This window comes from Sylvia atricapilla, chromosome 13 (genome assembly GCF_009819655.1).
Source record: "Sylvia atricapilla isolate bSylAtr1 chromosome 13, bSylAtr1.pri, whole genome shotgun sequence".
NCBI lineage: Eukaryota > Metazoa > Chordata > Aves > Passeriformes > Sylviidae > Sylvia > Sylvia atricapilla.
In genome coordinates, this window is record NC_089152.1 from 1,448,853 (window position 1) to 1,473,191 (window position 24,339).

Consider the following 24,339-nt stretch of genomic DNA (forward strand, 5'->3'; position numbering starts at 1 on the left):
AAAAAGGGGGGGAAAGAGAAAAAGGGAAAAAAGGGGAAAAGGGGAGGGAAAGGGGGGAAGAAAAGGAAAGGGAAAAAGGGAGAAAAAGGGAAAAAGGGAAAAGGGAAAGGATTTAAGGTCCTTCCCACCCAAACCATTCCATGATCCATGCCTGGGAAAAGGCAGCAGCCCCTTCCCTCCCCTTGCCCTGCCCTGTCACAGCTCCAACCTCTGGGAGTCCCCTCTCAATCCCACCCTGGCCCAGCCAAACACCATTTTCCACATTCCCCTTCAGCCCCTGTCTCTTTTCCACAGGAACCTCCAGGAAACCCACCCAGCCTCCTTTGGAGACCTCGTCCCCACGTGTTTGAGGAGGCTCTTACTTAATTGCCCAATTCAAACTTCAGAGAGTTGTAAGTAATGGAAGTGAGGAATGTTTAATTGGGAGCCTCATAGTATGATTATTTGTGTCATAGCAGTTAAGCGAGTTTAATTTTTAATTATTTCAATTAATTTATTGCTGGGAGATTTACTTGGAGAATTTAAACCTTCTCTGTTCCATCAATTAAGAGCCAGAGATCCAGAGCCTGGCTACTGAGATCTGAATGAATTATGTAATGCACCAGGCTTTTTTTATGTTTTTTTTTTTATTATTATTATTTTTTTTAACCATTCTTTCAGTTCAGGGAGAGCATTCCCAAAAAAAAACCTCACCAGCTGCCTGTGGATTTTTTTTTTCAGCTTGGAGATGACCTATTTTTAAATTGCCTCAGTCCACAGAACTGATTACATCTCTCCCCCACAATTCAGGAGAATTATTAAGAGTGCTGGTGGATATTTGGATAGCACAAAGAGCCCAAACCTCACACAAAAAAACGTGTCCTGGCTGGAGCTGCTGTGACAGACACGTCCCACAGTGGTGACAGTGACATTCCCCAGCCTGCCAGGCTGATTCATGACATTAAAACACCTTCCAAAAAAGCCCAATTTTCATAAGCACCCAAGACTTCACTTCTTCATCTGCTTTGCCTGGAATCCAGGCACAGCCACCACCAATGAGAGGGGTGTTTTTATTTTATTTTAAATGTACTTAAATATGTACTCTGCAAACCTCGTTAGTCTAATTTACTCCAGGAAATTAGCTGGTTTCTATGCAATAAATGCACTTTTCTCCATGCTCCCCACAATAATGAATTCTTCTCTCCAAATTAAGAGGTAAACACGATGCTCTGTGCATTTAAACCTCCCCAAAACGTGCCAGGGAAGCAGTTTCAGCCCCAGCTTTGGGGATTTGCTCAGCTTTACCTCGTGGGTAGATCTGGAGGGGCTCAATCAACTGTCCATTCACTTGCTGCTCCATCACAGTGGAGTAATACTGCAAAGGAACCCAAAAAAGAGATGGGTCAGTCATCCAGGAGTGGGAAAAGCACTTAGGGATGGTTTAATTCGGGTGTATTTTGGGTTTTCTTTGTAATTGTCACAGATCAGCTTTCAGATGGTTCCTCTCCATCTGCAGTTCCCACAAAAAGGGGGACAGAGGAATTGAAAGGAGGAGCTCCAGGCTCCCCTGAAACCTGGGAATGCTCCAGCAGGTGAGGAAATGAAACATTTACAGCAAATGAGGAGCCGGGAAAACCAAAGAGGGACGCAAATTGATGCAAACAGACCCCAAATCCACCCCAAAACTGGGCAGTTTGGGAAAACCCCAAGGGAATCCCAAAGGGATCTGGGATTGTGGGCAGTGGTGAAGGATCAGCTCAGAGGGATCCCAAAGTTGTGCTCCCAGAAAGTCACTGCAGATGTCCTGAGGCACTGAACTCCCCAGGAGCTGCTGGAGGGATCCAGGGGATGGTTATGGATTTAAAAATAGGCTCAGAATGGGCCCAAAAAGGGCTGGAAAAGGAGCTGGGAACATCCAAACCCAGGAGGATGTTGGGCCATGGAGAGCTGGGAATGTTCACCTGGAGAGGAGAAGGATCCAGGGAATCCTCAGAGCCTCTTCCAGAGGCTCCAGGAGAGCTGCAGAGGGACAAGGGCTGGAGGGACAGGACACAGGGAATGGCTGGAGAAGTGGAAAAGGGGAGATTTGGATGGGATAAAATAAGGAATTCTTGGTTGGGAGAGTAGGGAGAGGCTGGGCTGGAATTCCCAGAGAAGCCCCTGCATCCCTGGAATGTCCCAGGCCAGGCTGGAGCATCCTGGGGCCGTGGGGAGGTGTCCCTGCCCATGGAATGAGCTTTTCACCTGTGAATTCCCATTTTTACCAACGGCCTGCAGACACTTTGACACACAACCAGAACCATTTCTAACCACTGCCTCGAATAATCAAAACCACAAAAGCTGAGAGTGTTTCCTGCCCCACCAAAAAAAAAACATCCAACAGAGAGAGGGAGGAAAACCCGTGGCCCTCCCCATTACTCACCAGCAATGACAAGTAAATGAAATATCAATCATGTAAGCTGTCAACCTTTTGGGACAGCAATAACTGTTAACAAGTAGTCTGGAAAAATTGTCTGAAAATGACTTGTCCTTCCACAGGCGAGCGCTGGAGGTTTCCATGGAAAATTAAGATGCCAGTGGCTATTTGGAACATTGTTCAGGTATTCTTTTTAATGGGAAATTTGCCACTTATTGATCCAGAGCGTGTAGCCCCTTGCTTGCAGAGAGCTGCAAGCAACTTTCCAATCAGTGGCTGTCAAAAAAATTACTGCCTTTTTAGACAGATACAAGACAACAGCTCCAGAGCTGCTCCGTGGCTGTCCTTAATTAACTGCAGGGCCCAACGCTGGGAAAAAAAAATAATAAAATCCCACTGACCACCCCTCAAAACCAGCCTCATTCAAAGCATTTCTGCATAACCTGAAAGGATTCCAGCCTTGAATTAACTTCTTGTCAAATTCACAAAGCAAAAAGAAAAAAAAATAAATCTAAAGGTAAGCTCGGGCATGACTCAAAAATATTTTCCCAGTTAAAAAATCTTCCAAAGGGTAATCTCAGGGGATTATTTTTTTTTTCTCTATTTGAAGTGAAAAAAAAAATTCACTTTATTTACATTTTAGAGCACACCTGCACCACCTCAAAATTCCCTGGAACACTTCCCCAGCTGGCCAATGCTCCAAACATTTGTTGCAGGGCCTCAAAATGAGTATTTTTTCCTTCCTCCATTATTGGATGGATTCATTTTCTAGGCTCAGAACATTTGTTCTCTTGTAAACACATCCCAAAAAAACGAAGCCCATAGGAAGTGAGGAAGTTAAACCATCAGTGCCACACTCAAATAAAAAATAATAATAAAAAAAAAAAAAAACTAGTTTAAAACTGAAGAGAAAAAAATTTTTCAGAGAAGAAAAGCTGCTGAAGCAGAAAGAAGTCATTTACAGCCATCCCATAATTTTGAAGGGAAAAGCAGAGAGTTGAGCAATCAGAACTCTAATGTACTGAAACTTTAACAGTGAGCTTGGAAGCATGGCAAAAAAATGACCTTCCCAAGGCAGGATTAATCTGGAGGCTGCGCCAGGAAAATTCAAAGTTTTCCCACTTTTAAAGGCGAAAAAACGGTCGAGATTTTGGGAGGAGAACAGGGAAACACGAGGAATTCTGGTGGGGGAAGGAGCTCCAGAGATCTGCTGGGGCCAGACCCAAAAAAGGGATGGAAAAGGAGCTGAGAAGATCAAAATCCCAGTAAGACTCCTGGAGCATGGAGATGCTCCAAGGGCTGGGAATGTTCACCTGGAGGAGGGAAGGATCCAGGGAATCCTCAGAGCATCTTCCAGGGCTTAAAGGGGCTCCAGGAGAACTGGAGAGGGACAGGACACAGGGAACGGCTTCAGAGTGGGAAAGGGGAGATTTGGGGAAGGAATTCCTGCCTGGGAGGGTGAGGAGGGGCTGGGCTGGAATTCCCAGAGAAGCTGTGGCTGCCCCTGGATCCCTGGAATGTCCAAGGTCAGGTTGGAGCACCCTGGGACAGTGGAAGGTGTCCCTGCCCATGGCAGGGGGGACACTGGAGGGGATTTAAGGTTCCTCCCACCCAAACCAGTCTGGGATCTCTGAAATCCCACCCAAACCAGTCTGGGATCTCTGAAATCCCACCCAAACCAGTCTGGGATCTCTGAAATCCCACCCAAACCAGTCTGGGATCCCTGAAATCCCTCCCAAACCAGTCTGGGATCCCTGAAATCCCTCCCAAACCAGTCTGGGATCCCTGAAATCCCTCCCAAACCAGTCTGGGATCCCTGAAATCCCTCCCAAACCAGTCTGGGATCCCTGAAATCCCTCCCAAACCAGTCTGGGATCCCTGAAATCCCTCCCAAACCAGTCTGGGATTCTCTGAAATCCCTCCCAAACAAGTCTGGGATCCCTGAAATCCCTCCCAAACCAGTCTGGGATCTCCGAAATCCCACCCAAACCAGTCTGGGATCCCTGAAATCCCTCCCAAACCAGTCTGGGATCCCTGAAATCCCTCCCAAACCAGTCTGGGATCCCTGAAATCCCTCCCAAACCAGTCTGGGATCCCTGAAATCCCTCCCAAACCAGTCTGGGATCCCTCAAATCCCTCCCAAACCAGTCTGGGATCTCTGAAATCCCTCCCAAACCAGTCTGGGATTCTCTGAAATCCCTCCCAAACCAGTCTGGGATCCCTGAAATCCCTCCCAAACCACCTTTGGCTGGTCCCAAAAAGGGCTCAGCTCTGCCAGGTCTCAAGTCCATTTATAGGAATTTATATCCTCTTGGCTCAGAGAGAAAATCCCATTTTTTTTACCCTCTTTCTTGCTCATCAACTCCCTTTAAAAAGAGAAGTTAAATTTTTTTTTTCTTCACTCTATTCAAACGATTCTGTCCCCACCAGGAGCTGCACCCTCCCTTTCTGCAGGAGATTTATATTTCTGGGGCTCCAGACAGATTTTACCCCCACCCACCGACACAAAGGCACACACAGCCACATCCATCTCCCCTCGAAAAAAAACCACCAAATACATCTTTAAACCCTCTATGAATATGGAGCCTGCAGCTACAATGAAACTCCTCTGTAAGGAGGGGTGAAACAGTCTCCAGATGAAAGTAGATTTTGAAAAATTTTTAGAGCCCAGGGGTTCATTTTTAATGAGCCGTTACTTTAAGTACTGCATAAAAAATACAAGAAATTGATAGTCCATTTAGCCTGCACTATACCTAATGCAAAAGTCATTAAGATGCATTATTCTTAATGTTTATGATATGATCAGTAAGTGAAGAAGGTTTTTTTTTTTCTTTTTCCCCTTTTTTATCCCTTCTTTTTAAAGCTTGTCCACTTATCTCCTGTGTAACGCCTCCATTCCACCCAGGAATAATATCCAAAATTTGGATTTAACACGGGGATACTGCCCAGTTAAACACTTCAGGAGGGGCAAAAAACCACCAGAAAAAATCGATAGAAGTGTGTGAGGGGGGAAAAAAGAACTAAATGAGGATTAGTTGTACTTACATAGGACAGCATGGCCTTCATCTCCTCATCGCTCCTGACCGTGATCCTGTCCCCATCCTCATCCTCATCTGCCAGAGGAAGGCACCAGGTGAGCAAGGGAAGGGGATGGACAATTGTAACAGGCAAGGTTTTGATCTGGACTTCTGGCAGCAAATACAAATCTAATAAAGAATGAAAAGCCGACTGCACGGGCACCCTGAAATAATAGTAATAGTAATAATAATAATGTCTAATGGCTGCGAGTGTTGGTGACCAGGAATGGTGATTGTCTGTCTGGAGCAGGCACAGAGAGCTCAGAACTCCACTCCCAGGAGTTCTTCTACTGCCAGAACCTCTCCTGAAGCTGAGCACCTTCTCCAGGCTGGAATTCCCTCCCTGATCCCTTCCTTCAACAAGGAATTCCCTCTCTGATCCTTTCCCAACCTGGAATTCCCTCTCTGATCCTTTCCCCAACCTGGAATTCCCTCTCTGATCCTTTCCCCAACCTGGAATTCCCTCTCTGATCCTTTCCCCAAACTGGAATTCCCTCTCTGATCCTTTCCCCAAACTGGAATTCCCTCCCTGATCCTTTCCCAACCTGGAATTCCCTCTCTGATCCTTTCCCCAACCTGGAATTCCCTCTCTGATCCTTTCCCCAACCTGGAATTCCCTCTCTGATCCTTTCCCCAACCTGGAATTCCCTCTCTGATCCTTTCCCCAACCTGGAATTCCCTCTCTGATCCTTTCCCCAAACTGGAATTCCCTCTCTGATCCTTTCCCAACCTGGAATTCCCTCTCTGATCCTTTCCCCAACCTGGAATTCCCTCTCTGATCCTTTCCCCAACCTGGAATTCCCTCTCTGATCCTTTCTCCAAACTGGAATTCCCTCTCTGATCCTTTCCCCAAACTGGAATTCCCTCTCTGATCCTTTCCCCAAACTGGAATTCCCTCTCTGATCCTTTCCCAACCTGGAATTCCGTCTCTGATCCTTTCCCAACCTGGAATTCCCTCTCTGATCCCTTCCCAACCTGGAATTCCCTCTCTGATCCTTTCCCCAAACTGGAATTCCCTCTCTGATCCTTTCCCCAAACTGGAATTCCCTCTCTGATCCTTTCCCCAAACTGGAATTCCCTCCCTGATCCTTTCCCCAAACTGGAATTCCCTCTCTGATCCTTTCCCAGGCTGGAATTCCCTCTCTGATCCTTTCCCCAAACTGGAATTCCCTCTCTGATCCTTTCCCAAACTGGAATTCCCTCTCTGATCCTTTCCCCAAACTGGAATTCCCTCTCTGATCCTTTCCCCAAACTGGAATTCCCTCTCTGATCCTTTCCCCAAACTGGAATTCCCTCTCTGATCCTTTCCCCAAACTGGAATTCCCTCTCTGATCCTTTTCCCAACCTGGAATTCCCTCTCTGATCCTTTTCCCAGGCTGGAATTCCCTCTCTGATCCTTTCCCAAACTGGAATTCCCTCCCTGATCCTTTTCCCAACCTGGAATCCCCTCTCTGATCCTTCCCCAACCTGGAATTCCCTCTCTGATCCTTTCCCAGGCTGGAATTCCCTCTCTGATCCTTTCCCCAAACTGGAATTCCCTCTCTGATCCTTTCCCCAAACTGGAATTCCCTCCCTGATTCTTTCCCAACCTGGAATTCCCTCTCTGATCCTTTCCCAACCTGGAATTCCCTCCCTGATCCTTTCCCAGGCTGGAATTCCCTCCCTGATCCCTTCCTTCAACGTGGAATTCCCTCTCTGATCCTTTCCCAAACTGGAATTCCCTCTCTGATCCTTTCCCAGGCTGGAATTCCCTCTCTGATCCTTTCCCAACCTGGAATTCCCTCCCTGATCCTTTCCCCAAACTGGAATTCCCTCTCTGATCCTTTCCCCAAACTGGAATTCCCTCCCTGATCCTTTTCCCAAACTGGAATTCCCTCTCTGATCCTTTCCCAGGCTGGAATTCCCTCTCTGATCCTTTCCCAGGCTGGAATTCCCTCTCTGATCCTTTCCCAGGCTGGAATTCCCTCTCTGATCCTTTCCCAACCTGGAATTCCCTCTCTGATCCTTTCCCAACCTGGAATTCCCTCTCTGATCCTTTTCCCAAACTGGAATTCCCTCTCTGATCCTTCCCCAAACTGGAATTCCCTCTCTGATCCTTCCCCAAACTGGAATTCCCTCTCTGATCCTTTCCCCAAACTGGAATTCCCTCTCTGATCCTTTCCCAAACTGGAATTCCCTCCCTGATCCTTTCCCAACCTGGAATTCCCTCTCTGATCCTTTCCCAACCTGGAATTCCCTCTCTGATCCTTTCCCAACCTGGAATTCCCTCTCTGATCCTTTCCCAAACTGGAATGCCCTCTCTGATCCTTTCCCAACCTGGAATTCCCTCTCTGATCCTTTCCCAACCTGGAATTCCGTCTCTGATCCTTTCCCAACCTGGAATTCCGTCTCTGATCCTTTCCCAACCTGGAATTCCCTCTCTGATCCCTTCCCAACCTGGAATTCCCTCTCTGATCCTTTCCCCAAACTGGAATTCCCTCTCTGATCCTTTCCCCAAACTGGAATTCCCTCTCTGATCCTTTCCCCAAACTGGAATTCCCTCTCTGATCCTTTCCCAAACTGGAATTCCCTCTCTGATCCTTTCCCCAAACTGGAATTCCCTCTCTGATCCTTTCCCAAACTGGAATTCCCTCTCTGATCCTTTCCCCAAACTGGAATTCCCTCTCTGATCTTTTCCCCAAACTGGAATTCCCTCTCTGATCCTTTCCCCAAACTGGAATTCCCTCTCTGATCCTTTCCCCAAACTGGAATTCCCTCTCTGATCCTTTCCCCAAACTGGAATTCCCTCTCTGATCCTTTCCCCAAACTGGAATTCCCTCTCTGATCCTTCCCCAAACTGGAATTCCCTGATCCTGACTGGATTTTTTAACACCCTTCAAACAGAGGAGGAAATCCTGACACACAGAATTCCTGATGGTGGTATAAACAAAAGGAATTAAAAATACGGGGATGAAAGGGCAGAGGGGAAAAAACAAAACAAAACAAAACAAAACAAAACAAAACAAAAAAAACCCTGAATCTAAAGTAATCAGGCAAAGAGTAAAACCCTGAGCAGATCTCTTTTGGCACCAAGGGATCCAAAACCAGATTCAGAAACATTTCCAGGCTTCTCTCCCTGCCTGCAGCACAGCCATCTGATTGCCCAGCACATCAGGGAAGTGAAATTAGAACAAAAAAATAAAATTAGAAATAAAATCCTGACTGGATTTTTTAACACCCTTCAAACAGAGGAGGAAATCCTGACACACAGAATTCCTGATGGTGGAACAAAGAAAAGGAATTAAAAATATGGGGATGAAAGGGCAGAGGGGAAAAAACAAACCCCAAAAAACTGAATCTGAAGTAATCAGGCAAAGAGTAAAACCTCCAACCAGCAGAGCAAGAGGGAATGCTGGAATGCTGGAGGTGAGAACACCCAAAATAAAGAGCACAAAAACCTGCCAGGGTGACAATCATCCCCTCTGGAAACAGCAGCAGAGGAGAAACAAAAACTTCCAGCAGCAAATTCCAGGCGTTGGGAAAGAGAGGGTAAAATGAATAATAATAATAAAAAATCCCTTTAAAAGCCCACCATCGATATCTATAACATATTTTAGTTCAGTGGCAGGGAAATGACAGACTAGAGCCAGGCAGGGAAGGCACAGGAGCAGATGTTGGGAGGCACGAGGAAAAAATAAAATAAAATAAAATGAAATAAAATAAAAAATAAAATAAAATAAAATAAATTTAAAATAAAAATAAAAATAAAATAAAATAAAAATAAAATAAAAATAAAATAAAAATAAAAAAATAAAATAAAAATAAAATAAAAATAAAATAAAATAAATTTTAAAATAAAATAAATTTTAAAAATAAAATAAATAAAATAAAATCAATTTTTAAAATGAAATAAAAATAAAATGAAATAAAAATAAAAATAAAATGAAATAAAAATAAAATAAAATTTAAAAATAATAAAATTAAATAAAATGAAATTAAAATAAAATTAAATAAAAATAAAATAAAATGAAATTAAAATAAATCAGAGTTTTCCAGGAGAACTCAGGCACAGGGCTCCATTCCTGTGGGCTGCTGCTGGAGCAAGAAGTTCAAACACCTGGGAGGGATGGGAAACAAAGAGGAACAAAATAAAAAAAAAATTTAAAAAGAAATATATGTCTATAAATGGCCAGGTTCTGGAGCTCGTGTCAAAAAGCAGGGCAGGGAAAAGGGGCAGAAATAAAAGTTCCACCTCCCTGAGGTGGTTTAGGAGAGGAAAATGCAACATGGGAAGAGAAAAAGAGGATTAAAGAGCAGCTGAAGGACCATAAATTGATATTTCCTTGGATGATCTATGGACAGAACGAGGCACAAAGCTCTGAAAAGGGCAGAAATGTGGATAAAAATGAGGATAAAAATGTGGATAAAAATGAGGATAAAAATGTGGATAAAAATGTGGATAAAAATGTGGATAAAAATGAGGATAAAAATGAGGATAAAAATGAGGATAAAAATGAGAGGCCCCATCTCAAATCTTCTCCTCCTCCTCACCACACCTTCCAACCCCCTCCAGCCCCCTCCTGCATTTTTATCTCCAGCAAAGAAAATAAAAATATAACAAAAAATTAAAAGAGAACAGCAGGAGCCTCCTCCATTAGGAATAAAACTCCACTTTTTCAGTATTTTATCCCCTGGGACGTTCCCCTTTGCAGCTGGCTGCTCTCAGACAGGACAGTCCCCAGGAATCCCTTCAAAAATAAAAATAACCAGCCTTTAAAGACCAGCTCTTAGCCCAAACACTTGCTGGGAGGATTGGAGTTTTTAGCTCAGACCTACAGGTAGTTTATATTTTTCATTTAATTTGAGCGATAAAATTGCACTGAGGAGTAAGAGCATGGGAAGGTCAGGGCTGGTAATTAAAGCCACTGCGTGGAAATATTTCAGATGTGATTAAATAATAAAATATTGCTCGGTTCAGTGCCATTATTAAAGCTGCCTTAATGCAGAAATATTTAACTGTGATGGTGTCGTGAATATTATTTGTTTTTAAATCATAAATGCCGTAAGAATAACAATAAAAATAACGACAAAAATATTATTTTATTTAAGAAAAAAAAATAAAATTACAGCCCAAAGTGACAAAGGAATTGGATGATAAAAGTCCCACTTACACTCAAATGCTGTGGTCGTTGCATCTGGCAAAACTTGACCAATGACATCCTAAAAATGCCAAGGAAAAAAAAAAATCAGTTAAATATCAAATGGGAACAACCTGATTTGCATGAAATCACTTTAATCCCTCCCCACTGCCCCCAAAATGAGGAAGTTTTTTAGGGCTCAGCACAAACCTGCACCAATCAGGGGGTTTTCTCCTCTCCCTCCAGGAAAATTCTCTTTTTTTTTCCCCCAAATAATTCCCTCCTAATCACAAACAGCTCCGTGCTGGCTGCTCTTGCAGGTGAAAAAAATCGATTTTTTTTCTCATTGAGTTATTAAAAAAAATGGGCACCCAACTGATCAAAGCCACTGATAAAAAGAGCGTTATGAATTTTTAAATTTTATTTGGCTTTAAAAAGCCCTGTTTGAGGGCTCTGGCACCTGAACTTGGCCCAAATCCAGGAAATTCCAGATCCTGGGGGAGAATTCACTGGAATCACCCAAAGGAGCAGAGACACAAACCCTGAGGTGGTTCCACAGCACCAGACACACAAAAACAATTCCAGTCACACATCCTGCTCCAAACCACACTTTGGGTTTGTTTTCACTGGGACCAGAGAAAAGTTTTCACCATTTTTCAGCCAAAATTTCCGCTTCCAACTCCTGCTCCAATCCAGCCTTTTTTTTACTGGAACCAAGAAAGATCTTGATCATGTTTTTAGTCAAACTAACATTTCCAGTTCCACATCTCTGCTCCAATCTTTTTTATTTTTTTTTTTTTTCACTGATACCAGAGAAGAGTTTTTACCATTTTTCCAGCCAAACCAAACCAACATTCCCACTTCCACATCCCTCCTCCAACCCAGATTTTCTGGCTGGAACCAAAGAAAACTTTGATTTTTTTTTTTTTTCAGGCAAAATTTGCAGTTCCAGTCCCTGCTCCAACCCAGACTTTCTTCCTGGGTCCAGAGAAAAGTTTTTAACATTTTTCAGCCAAAATTTCCACTTCCAACCCCTGCTCCAATCCAGCCTTCTTATGCTGGTACCAAAATAAGAACTTTAATCATTTTTTTAGCCAAACCAACATTTCCAGTTCCACATCTCTGCTCCAATTCTTTTTTTTTTTTTTTTTTTTTTTTTTACTGATACTAGAGAAGAGTTTTTACCACTTTTTCAGCTTTTATTTTTTTTTTCACTCAAAACAAACCAACATTCCCACTTCCACATCCCTCCTCCAATCCAGATTTTTTGTTTGCTGGGACCAGAGAAAAGTTTTTACCATTTCTCAGCCAAATTTTCCACTTCCACACTCCTGCTCCAACCCAGAATTTTGCTGATTACAGAAAAGAGATTTTACCATTTTTCCAGCCAACCCAACCCAACATTCCCAGTGCCACATCCCAACCCTTCTTCCTGGGACCACAGAGGAGTTTTTATCATTTTCCAGCCAAAATTTCCACATTTTCCAGCCAAAATTTCCACATCCGACCCCTGCTCCAACCCAGCCTTTTTTTTGTTTTTTTTTTTTTGGTTTTGGTTTTGGTTTTTGTTTTTTGTTTTGTTTTGTTTGTTTTTTGCTGGTACCAGAGCAGAGTTTTTCCCATTTTTTCAGCTTTCACCATCATTTCAAACCAACATTCCCACTTCCACATCCCTCCTCCAACCTAATAACTTTTTTTTCTTGGTACCAGAGAAACACTTTTCTCATTTTCCCAACTTTTTATAATTTTTCCAGCCTTTCCTCTGCTGCCAATCCAAGAGGAGGCCCATCCTGTCCCACCCAGCACTGCCAACGAGTGAGCAGAAATTAATGAACTAAATGTGATTAGGGATTAATGAATTAATGAATTAAATGAGGATTTATTGCAGCACATCCAGCAGGAACCTCTCAGGGTGCTCAAAGCTTCACTGATGTCCCAGCAACTTCTGCTCCCTCCATTTCTCTCATAACCATCTAAAAATTCAAATTAAGGACCCTGAAATGCAATTTGTAATTAATTATTAACAATTAATATTAGTAATTAATAACAGGGTGAAAGCAGCACAAGATTTCCACAGAGCCAAGTGAGGTAAGGAACAATTCTAAAACTTTCTTCTGGTGCCTCCTCAGTTTAGATGCTGAAATAAATCCAGGGGTTTGGGATTCAAACTGTTAATTGCACACAAGAAACGTTCTAAATCTGGAATTGTAAATTTGAAGAGCCAAAAAATAGGGGAAAAAAGACCCCAAACCCTAAAATATTTCCATTTTGATTAAAAATCCTTCCATTCCCCAGGGTTTGCCAGCCCTCTGTCAAAAGCCACTATTTATTTCTAATGAGAAATTAGGCAGAAGACTGCTCTAATTATTTCTAAACCCTTTCATTTAAAAACACTGAGAAGTCCTCAGCAAACACACTTTAATCGTGTTTGATTTCAGCCACTCATAAATGTGGATTTAAAAATTTGGGATTTAAGGGCTGTGGAAGCATCAGAGGCAGCTCTGGTGGCCCCAAAAGTCAGCTTGGAGAACTCCAAACTTCCCAAAGCTCTGAGAAAACTGAAACAGTGATTAAAAAAAACCTGAAATAGGGATAAAAAACCCTGAAATTGTGATAAAAAAACACTGAAGTAGTGATATAAAAAAAACCTGAAATAGTGATAAAAAACTCCCTGAAATAGTGATTTAAAACCCCAGAAATAGTGATAAAAAAAACCCTGAAATAGTGATTAAAAAACCCCCCTGAAATAGTGATAAAAAACCCCCCTGAAATAGTGATAAAAAACCCCCCTGAAACAGTGATAAAAAAGCCCCTGAAATAGTGACAAAAACCCCTGAAATAGTGACCAAAAAACCCTGAAATAGTGACCAAAAAACCCTGAAATAGTGACCAAAAAACCCTGAAATAGTGATAAAAAAATTCCTGTTTTCCTGCACCCCTTCAGAATAATTTCTTCCTTTTTTGAGACTCCTTTAACACGAGTAATAACCAACAAATGAATTATTCACCCCGAGTCTTGCACTAAATAAACACCAGCAGCCACCAAAAACCTCCAGCTCCAGCGGCGGCAATTCCGCGATAAGCCAAGAACAATTAAATCGATTGCTGTCAAATTAAATCCAATAATCAATGAAGCCATTCGGTCGATGTATCTGAGCCTGGCAGGGAGCAGCCCCAGCCCTGGGCACTTCCCTGAGTGTCTGCAGCAGCTCCATCCCTCAGACACCCACCAGACCTGGGGCTGACCCAGGATTAAAGGATTATTCCGAATTCCAAAGGATTATTCCGAACTCCAAAGGATTATTCCGAACTCCAAAGGATTACACGTGCACAGGGGTTTTTCTGCTGTCACCACAACAGGGGATCAGGGACAATAAAATATCCCAGAGTTGAAGGCGGTGCTCAAACGCTTCTGTTTCACCTCCCAGAAAACTGGGAAAAGCCTGGAAATAGGGGCAGGAAAATCAGCTGCAAGAGGGAATCCCAAGCTCAGATCTGCTCCCTGGAGGGTGAGAAAGCAGAAAACGTGACATGCCAATGGAAATGTTGGACCCACAACCCTCGTGTTCCACTTCAAACTTGTTTTAGCTCGCCCAGAGTTAATACCAAAGTGTTTAAATGCTCCAGCAACAGGAGGAGTGCAGACAGCTTGAGGAGGGGGAAAAAAAAAAAAAAAAAGAAAAATGAGCTTATTGTAATTCATTTAGTGGGGCCTTAAAAATAAATCTATTTACTGGTAACTCACAGGTCTGCAAAGCTGATACACAGAGAACTTATTTGAGGTGACACCGTGAAGAACAGCTCTGAAAATGAGTGTGGAAGTAAAGCTGCACACCAGCCTGAAATGCTGCAAGGCTACACCCACTGGGAGGGACAAAACACACAAAAAATCAGCTTTAAAATCACCAAAAGACGTCAAATAAAACCCCACTGGCCTCAAAAATAAATTTATGGGGATTTCTTAACAGCAAGCAGCCCGTGGGACCCACCTCGGAGGAAGAACAACTTTGCTGCACAACAAATTCACTTCTCAGGGATGAAAGGTGTGGGATGTGCACACGGGTTTGGGACTGGCCCAAAACGTGGTTCTGAGGTTCCAGCAGGACAACACTCCCCAAAACCTCCTCTGGACACAGGGACAGGAGTGGGATTGAGCCTGAGACACAGCCCCACTGGATTGTCCAGAGCCTGAGAAAACTCCTGGGCAATGCTGTGTCCTCTTTGGGCTCTGGCTGTGTTATTGTTCTCCAGGGATTCCCCTCCCTGGGAACCCCTGAACTCTCCAGTTATTGTTCCTCCAGCCCATGAACCCTCTGGAATTGTCTGCCAGGTCAGAGCAACCACCCAGGGCAGGGCTCAGCCCCACTCCTGCCCAGCTCTTCTGAGGGGATTGGAGACCAACTTCATTAATTCCTGTATTTATCTGACCCACCACTCCTGAGTGGACTGGAGCTTTATTTCATTAATTCCTGTATTTACCTGACCCACCACTCCTGAGTGGACTGGAGCCTAATTTCATTAATTTCTGTATTTACCTGACCCACCACTCCTGAGTGGACTGGGCCCTAATTTCATTTAATTTCTGTATTTATTTTACCTGACCCACCACTCCTGAGTGGACTGGGCCCTAATTTCATTAATTCCTGTATTTACCTGACCCACCACTCCTGAATGGACTGGAGCCTTATTTAATCTCTGTATTTATCTGCTCTGAGCGGGCTGGAGCCTTATTTCACTTAATTCCTGCATTTACCTGACCAATTGAGTACAGGTGAATGTTGTGATGGCCCCTCCTGGAACAGAGGCACTGACACCTCAGTGTAACAACCCTAACAGGGGACAACTGAAAATCATCACCACCAGCAGCACCAGCACAGGTGTGAGGGCACAAAAGCAGTGGCAGGAGGTGTCCCAGGAATGGGACACCTGGAATGTCCCAGGAATGTCCCAGGCACAGTGCAAGGTGTCCCTGATGGCAGAGGGTGGGATTGAAGGTCCTTTCCAACCCAAATCGCTCCCCAGTTCCCTCCTTACTGAACAAAGGCATGACAGAAATTGTGATTTTGAACAAAACCAGTGAAATGTGGTCCTGGCCAGGTCTCTCTGCCTGTTCCCCAGCAGACCCTCATCCAACCAAACCACACCAACACCTCCAGCTCCACAGCCCTGCTCCAAGCCAGACTCTTTTGCTGAGACCAGAAATAATAAGTTTTAACCATTTTTCCCGACAAATCACACCAAAATTTCCACCTCCAATCCCTGCTCCAACTCAGCTTTTTTTGTTGGTACCAAAGAAGAACTTTTATCCCTTTTTTAGCCAAACCACACCAACATTTCCAGTTCCTGCTCCAGCCCAGCTTTTTTATTATTATTATTATTTCTGGTAAATCCTTAAAACCTTTGCTTGTAGATCCTTACAACCATCTCAGCAGTGAAAAGCAGTGAGCTCTGAGATGTTCCAAGCTCAGAATTGGCCTGACTTGCCTCATCTTTTCACTTCTCTCCCACCCAGAGCTCTCAGGAAGCTCCTGCCACGTGGCCCAAGGTCACTGACAGCATCACTAAAGATCCTCCTCACCCACTGACCACAGTTCCTCTGCCTACTTTTAAATAATCAACCTGAATTTGCAATCATTCTGGAACAGCAAAGGACAGCCCAAGCATCAGAGGTTGTTTCATTTTATTTTTTGGGGGAGAAAAGCAGAAAACAACAAATAAATTTATTTGCTCCACTTTTGTTTAAGGGCAGAGTGGGTCAGCCCAGGTTTGTTGTGACAGAAAGTTGTGGATAATGCTAAATATCAGAAAAATGAAATCTGGAATTCCTGTAATATCTCCAGGCCCAACACTGAACATTTCCCAGCAAATCACCCCCTGAATGCCCACGTGTAGCATCAATACCTGCAAAATCCCCCTCCAGTGTCACAACAGGAGTCAAAATTGAACACGTGGGTAAGGGAAGGTTTTCTCTGGAGAAACAGGGGCACACTGAGCCCTGTGGATGTGCCGGGAGGAGATCCAGGAGGGGATGCTGCAGAAATCCTGAGCTGCACACAAACACTGAGCCCTTCTTCAGGCTAAGGATGGAGTGGGGAAAGGGGATAAACCCACTCCCATTAATGAGCAAGAGGAGACAGATAAAAAAAGACGGACAAAAAAAATCACAGCAGGAAAGGGGCTGAGGGACAGGGGGACAGAGGGGACAGAGGGGACAGCCAGAGCCCAGCCCGGGCAGGGGAAATGCCACCACCAGCCCCAGGCCAGGAGCAGAGCCCAATGCTTCTCCTGAGCAAGGAATATTCCTTTTCCTGAGCAAGGAATATTCCTTTTCCTGAGCAGGAAATATTCCTTTTCCTGAGCAGGAAATATTCTTTTTCCCGAGCAGGGAATATTCCTTTTCCCGAGCAGGGAATATTCCTTTTCCTGAGCAGGAAATATTCCTTTTCCTGAGCAAGGAATATTCCTTTTCCCGAGCAGGAAATATTCCTTTTCCCGAGCAGGAAATATTCCTTTTCCTGAGCAGGGAATATTCCTTTTCCCGAGCAGGAAATATTCCTTTTCCTGAGCAGGGAATATTCCTTTTCCTGAGCAGGAAATATTCCTTTTCCCAAGCAAAGAATATTCCTTTTCCCGAGCAGAGAATATTCCTTTTCCCGAGCAGGGAATATTCCCGTTCCCAAAGCCCGGCTGGTGCCGTGGGGCTCCCGCAGGAGGGGATGGATGCCCTGCCCTGGAGGGGAGCGGATTTGGGGACTCTGAAGGTCCCTCGGAGCCCAGCCCACGGCACCATGGCACCTGCAGCACCGCGACCCTCCGAAAGCTCCGGCGCTGCCCCGGGATTGTGCCAAGCCCGACAAAAACCACTCTTCCCTTTAAAACCTTCCACCAAAACACCCGCCACCATCGCGGGAGGGATTCGGACACCCGGCTCTGCGCACGGGGCGCGGGATGCTGCCAGCTCCTGCACCCCCGGGATGGCGCTGAGGGGTCCCGGGGACATCCCGGGGCTGGCACTGAGGGGTCCCGGGGACATCCCGGGGACATCCCGGGGACATCCCGGGGCCGGCACTGAGGGGTCCCGGGGACACCCTGGGGCTGGCAGAGAATCCCGGTGACATCCCCCAGGTTGGCACGGCGGTCAATGTGACATCCCGGGGCTGGCACGGGGGTCAATGTGACATCCCGGGGCTGGCAGAGAATCCCGGTGACATCCCGGGGCCGGCACGGGGGTCAATGTGACATCCCCAGGGCTGGCAGAGAATCCCGGTGACATCCCCCTGGCTGGCACGGGATCCCGGTGACATCCCAGGGCTGGCACAGAATCCCGGTGACATCCCGGGGCCGGCACGGGGGTCAGTGTGACATCCCGGGGCTGGCACTGAGGGGTCCCGGTGACATCCCGGGGTTGGCACGGGGGTCAGTGTGACATCCCGGTGACATCCCGGGTTGGCACGGGGTCAGTGTGACACCCCGGGGCTGGCACGGGGTCCGTGTGACATCCCGGGCCGGCACGGTGCCGCGGTCCCGCACTCACCAGCACGTCCCTGAAGAGCAGCTGCGGCGCGGAGTGCACGGTCCAGTCCACGGCGGCGCCGTCGGGGACGCGGATGCGGATGACGAGCGCCTGGCCGTCCATGGCGCCGCCGGGGCCGCAGAGCAGCCAGAGCATCCCCGCCCCAGCGCTCACATGCTGCGGCCGCGCCGGGCCGAGCCGGGCCGAGCCGGGCCGGGCACAGCCTGCACCGCCCGCCCGCAGGAAGGAGCCGCTGCCCCGGAACCAAAACGGAGCCCCGGGAGGAGGAGGAGGAGGAGGAGGAGGCGGAGGCGGTGCCAGGCGCCGGGAGGAGGCGGCCCGGGGTGGCCGCTCGGCCCCGCAGCGCTCCCGGTTTGGGTGTTTTGCTGCCGTTGTGCCGTGTTTTGGGAGGGAAAGCGCAGCCAAAGGCGGATCCCGGCCCGTCCCCGGCTGGGATTCCCGATGGCAGCGGTGCAGGTCCCCGGGGACACAGGGAGCGGCCGGGGCGGCGCCGGCTGTCCGGGGATCCACCCCGGGGTTCGCTCGGGGTGTCCCGTCACACACAGACACACACAAACAGACTGAAACACAAACACACAACACAACACACAACACAACACACAACACAGACACACACAAACAGACTGAAACACACAACACAACACACAGACACGGGCTGACACACAAACACACAACACAACACACACACACGGACTGACACACAAACACACAACACAACACACACACGGACTGACACAGAAACACAACACAACACACAGACACAGACAAACACAAACACACAACACAGACACACACGGACTGACACACAAACACACAAATACAACACAAACACACAACACAGACACAACGCAACCGCGGGGTCCTGCAGAGCACACCGGGAAGTGGCACTGGGAATGGGCACCGGGAATGGGCACCAGGAATGGCACCGGGAATGGCACTGGGAACGGGCACTGGGGAGTGGGTACTGGGAGTGGCACTGGGATTAGGCACTGGGAATGGCACTGGGAATGGGCACTGGGAATGGGCACTGGGAATGGCACTGGGAATGGGCACTGGGAATGGGCACTGGGAATGGCACTGGGAACGGGCACTGGGAACGGGCACTGGGAACGGGCACTGGGAATGGCACTGGGAATGGCACTGGGAATGGGCACTGGGAATGGGCACTGGGAATGGCACTGGGAATGGGCACTGGGAATGGCACTGGGAATGGCACTGGGAATGGGCACTGGGAATGGCACTGGGAACGGGCACTGGGAACGGGCACTGGGAACGGGCACTGGGAATGGCACTGGGAATGGGCACTGGGAATGGGCACTGGGAATGGCACTGGGAATGGCACTGGGAACGGGCACTGGGAACGGGCACTGGGAGTGGGCACTGGGAACGGGCACTGGGAATGGCACTGGGAACGGGCACTGGGAATGGCACTGGGAATGGCACTGGGAACGGGCACTGGGAATGGCACTGGGAATGGCACTGGGAACGGGCACTGGGAACGGGCACTGGGAATGGCACAGGGATGGGCACTGGGAATGGCACTGGGATTGGCAGGGATGGGCACTGGGAATGGCACAGGGAATGGCACTGGGAATGGCACTGGGAATGGCACTGGGAACGGGCACTGGGAATGGCACTGGGAATGGCACTGGGAACGGGCACTGGGAATGGGCACTGGGAATGGCACTGGGAATGGGCACTGGGAATGGCACCGGGAATGGCACTGGGAACGGGCACTGGGAATGGGCACTGGGAATGGGCACTGGGAATGGCACTGGGAACGGGCACTGGGAATGGGCACTGGGAATGGCACTGGGAACGGGCACTGGGAACGGGCACTGGGAATGGCACTGGGAATGGGCACTGGGTATGGGCACTGGGAATGGCACTGGGAATGGCACTGGGAATGGGCACCAGGAAGGGCACTGGGGCCATTGATCAGGCTCTGGGACAGCCCAACACCGCAGGAGCAGGTGGAGGAAGGCACCTGGAGCAGTTGTGCCAGCAGCTGTCTCACACTTCACTGTTCCTCCACATTCCAGATCTCCGGAGTTGATGTCCAGGTCCAATTCTGGCATCACTGAGTTTTCCCTGTCTGTCAGAGGAAACCAGCCTGCTCCAACCACGATGGACGGAAAAGAAAATCCCTGTCCACCTCAGCAGCAAAGAACGTGTTTTGACAGCTCTGCAATCACAGAACACATAATTCAGCTTTTAAAACAAGCTTTTCCCTGCCACAAGTCACAGGGAGAGCTCTGCTCTGCACAGCTCTGCAGCATAAAACAACCCACTTTTTTTTTTTTTTTTTTTTTTTAACAGCATTAATCTCAATTGTGGGCTATTGATCTGTGCATTTTATCACACTCTCTCACATTATCATCTCTGACAAACTGGACTATTTGAGTTATTTTATCAATTTAGAGGGGGGGGGGGAGAATGGGAGGTATATTTAATTCCTGAAACGTCTTCAAGCTTCTTCATATTCGACTTCTACTTTGAGCTTTAGGAAAAAAAAAAAAAATTCAATGGCCATTAACAGAGATAAATTCTCTCTCTGTTCAATAACTTTATAATTTAGTTCCTATACTAAAAATTAATAGAGCCCCAGCTCCTAAGGATCTAAGGGACTGGTGGTGCCCACACAGACATCTTTCTGCTCAAATGAACCTTTTACCTGCAGTCCCTGTGTACCTTCCACTCAGCTCCATTTCAATCAGATTCATTTTCTATTAAATTTTAAAGAATAGGCCGCGAAATGATGGCATTTCTATAGACCTGCAATTTTCCTAAAATGTCTTCTTCATTTACCAGACTATGGGGAAAACCAAGTCAATTTGCCAAATTTGCATAAATATTACGTCGATTTTCCAGGGCTAATCATAACCTTAATCCCCCATTCTGATGTGTGTAATCAAACTTGAAGGGTTTTTATACTTGAAGAAGTACAGCACATCAAGCACGAATTTATTGACACAGTTTTGGTTTTGCCACTTCTTTATAAAGACTTCTGTATAAACCTCGAGCTGGATCAGAAATTTTCATTTGAGATACACCATTTGAAATAAATCTTTGATGTTTGTTTTGTCACCCAGCAGAAGTTTTGCTGTGAGATGTCACCAACATTTATTTTTAGATATTACTCCTCAATAATATCTGTGTTGGGGGGAAAATTGCTGTTGGGGGGAAAATTGCTGTTGCGAGAACACAACCCATGATTTTTTTTTAATCCAAAACTTTCTTCAAGTTCTGCATTTGAGTAGCCCAAGAATCTCCCCTGAAAAGGTTCAAATTCCAAGTACAAAGATTCCAGAATCCCCATTAAAAAAAGAAACAACAAAGCATTTGATTTTTCCATACTGATTTCCCTAACTAAATTCAGACAACACAACGTTTACAACCCCCATCTCCAAAGTCATCATTTACCCACCCCAAATCCGTGAAGGAAAAGAAACTATCAATGCTTTAATTACAGGATGGTGAAGCCCACGACTCCTCTAAATTCTCTTTTTTTGTATTTGTGAGGGGGAAACCTCCTCCTTTGGTGGCTCCCAGCAGCTGCCACTTGCTGTGTGCTGCTGCTCTCTGCTGCTTTCCAGCGCCGCTGGAGAGGGCTCAGAGCAGCCCGAGGTGGCCACGGCAAGGAAATAAATATTTATTGATAGGCTTATATATTTATTTCCAGGGGGAAAAAAGGCAGAATGCTGACATTCAGGAGGGGTGGGAAAATTGTTCTGATCTCGCAGGAGTCTCGGTGAGGATGGGAAAATGCTGCCTCCAGGGGGTTTGCCCAGCAGGAGAATTTTGCAGGGCCCTCCGAAAGTAAGGAAAGAAGTTATTTTTGAGTTAGTTCTTATTTAATTCCCACTGCAAAGGAAGTTGCACAAGATGAGCAGTTTTCTGTCTTTGCTCTGTCACAAATATCTTGGAGTTTTGGGTGAAAGAAGAGGGAGGAAAAGCAGAGCTGAGTCCCCTGGCCCTGCTCTGGAATATTCCAGGTGTGGATTCAGGTTTTCCTTGCCCGGAGGAGGGCGGTGGGAGCTCACTCTCAGGAGTGGGTCAGGTGGAAAAAGCCCAGCAGGAGCTGCAGTGAATCAAAAGCAGCATTTGGATTCCCAGTTCCTCCAGTCCTGCTCTCACCCCCTTGGATAAAAGGGCACAGGGAAGATGCTGAGGATGGAGACAGAAAATGCTCTGATTTCATCCTGGATCCTACTCAGCATCTCCATTCACCTCATAACTACCAGAATTTTTCCAGCTGTCACCTAGGAATAATGTGTATTTCTTATGTAACAGGCTAAAAAATTCCCATTTCCCTCATAAAAATATTTTGGAATTCTGTGTTACCAGTGCTGGGCCACCTTACCTGTAATTCAGAATATAAAACACACCAAATATAAAACACAGAGGAACTGGGATCTCTTCAATTTATCACCCCTCTTCCTCCCTGCACCCGTTTCTAGGCTGGAATTATAAATAACAAAGGACAAACTCTCGTTTTTCTAGAGAAAATGGCACCTGATGCTTGTTTCTGGAGCACACATTTTCCTGTCTTTTTGGGGAGATATTAATCCCTAACTTTCTGTGCTGATAAATAACATCTCATGGCGAATTTCACTTTTTTTTTTTTTTTTTCCCTTTCAATTGCCTGTGAGTGCAGCAAACTGAATTCCCTCGGGCTTGTGAAAAATAGGTCAGGCTTGCTGAAGATATTCCTCCCTGAAATGCATCTCCTGGAAAGACTCACCAAGTGCAGCATGGGGAGATGCCGATTTCTGAAAAATGGCATTAAAACTTCCACCAAACTTCCCACTGCCCCTCCCAGGCACTCTGCAGTTTCTCTGCAATGAGAAAAGACTGGGACACAAATATCGGGAAATAAATTTATTTTCTTTACTGTTCACTGGCCTCAAACAGATCTTTTAAAGCTCTTTGTTTCACAATAAACTCACCTTGGACTGAATGAAAACGTAAGAACAGTAAACTTGATTTAGGCTAAATAAGTAAATATTTAGGTTTTGCTTTAAATTATGAATAAATTTTGAAAATAAAAGCAGATTACACGATGCACAAGGTAACCCCAGCAGTTGGGCTGTGTGTGGTTAATGATGCTCCTGTACCCCTTCAGACCAGCTCCAGGGGCTGTGTAATTGTTTTTCTGTCAACCTATAAATTCTTGAGTAACAACAAAATTATTGTGATTTTTCTTCCCTAAATAATTCATCTCTCACCAAGTCCATAAGCAGGCCCATGAATCACTGAGTGTGTAACAATCACATCTAATGGCATTTCTTCTTGGAAGGGGAAAAAAAAAACCAGGTTTGACTTTGTCATCTGTTCCAAAATCAGGGCTCTCATCTCATATTTATGTTTAAAACTCCAAAGTTCCCTTGATTGGAGGTTTTGTCTGATGGACTGCTTTTAATCATGTTTTCCACTTTTAATTCTATTAGGGTTATTAATAACACTGCAAGTAATGAATTGGTTTTATAATGAACTACAACAGGGCTCACAAACTGTGCTTAAAGTGATGCAATTACTTTCAAAATCACTCAAAGTTGTTTGTATTCTACTTGTGAGGACTTAAATGCAAAACCAACACCTCATTTTTTTTCTAGAAATAGAATAAATCCTTTAAGCAAACTTGCAATATGTGAGTGACAAGTTTTATTCTATATTCCCTGGCTGCAATGCTGAAGCTGCCACTTCTTCTCAGGTGCATTTAAACTGAAAAATACAGCCCCAAATTTGAATCATGAGTTCTATTTACAGAAACAGGGACAGAAATCAAGCTAACTCTCAGAATTATTAACTTACTTTTCTGCAGTGAACATGATTAAGGGGTTACAGCAGGAGCCAATATAAATTAAATGGCCACAGTAAATAATACATGAAGCAAAATCCCCTTTGTTTCAGGAAAAGTTGCTCTAAACCAGAGGCCTAAGGGCATTCAACTATTAAAAAACACCTAAATTTCATTCAATAGTAATAACATACATCAGGGAGATCTATAATTATGGTTTGTGAGCAGATTTAGGTCAACACACAAGGTAAGGTGAGGACAGATTTAAATTCTGCCCAAGTCAATGGAAGGTCAGCAGGAGAAAAGCTCTGGATATTGCTCCAGGGAAAGAGAGGGGAGCAGGAAAAGAGCACAAAACCTGATTTTTCAGACAATATGAGAGTGCTGATCATAAATATTTAGGAGTTCCACTCCAA

At 45.7% G+C, this 24,339-nt stretch overlaps 1 protein-coding gene across 1 annotated transcript in view; it reads right to left on the reverse strand.

Moving 5' to 3' along the window:
* Nucleotides 1–18,347, reverse strand: part of MAP2K5 (mitogen-activated protein kinase kinase 5) — a 131,950-nt gene extending 113,603 nt beyond the window's left edge. The window contains exons 1-4 of the mRNA XM_066328064.1: nucleotides 18,124–18,347; nucleotides 10,623–10,671; nucleotides 5,441–5,508; nucleotides 1,285–1,354 (exon numbers count right to left, since the gene is read on the reverse strand). Coding sequence (XP_066184161.1) covers nucleotides 1,285–1,354; nucleotides 5,441–5,508; nucleotides 10,623–10,671; nucleotides 18,124–18,258 — 322 coding nt within the window. The 5' untranslated portion in view covers nucleotides 18,259–18,347. The remainder of the gene's footprint in view (nucleotides 1–1,284; nucleotides 1,355–5,440; nucleotides 5,509–10,622; nucleotides 10,672–18,123) is intronic.
* Nucleotides 18,348–24,339: the final 5,992 nt, after the last annotated feature.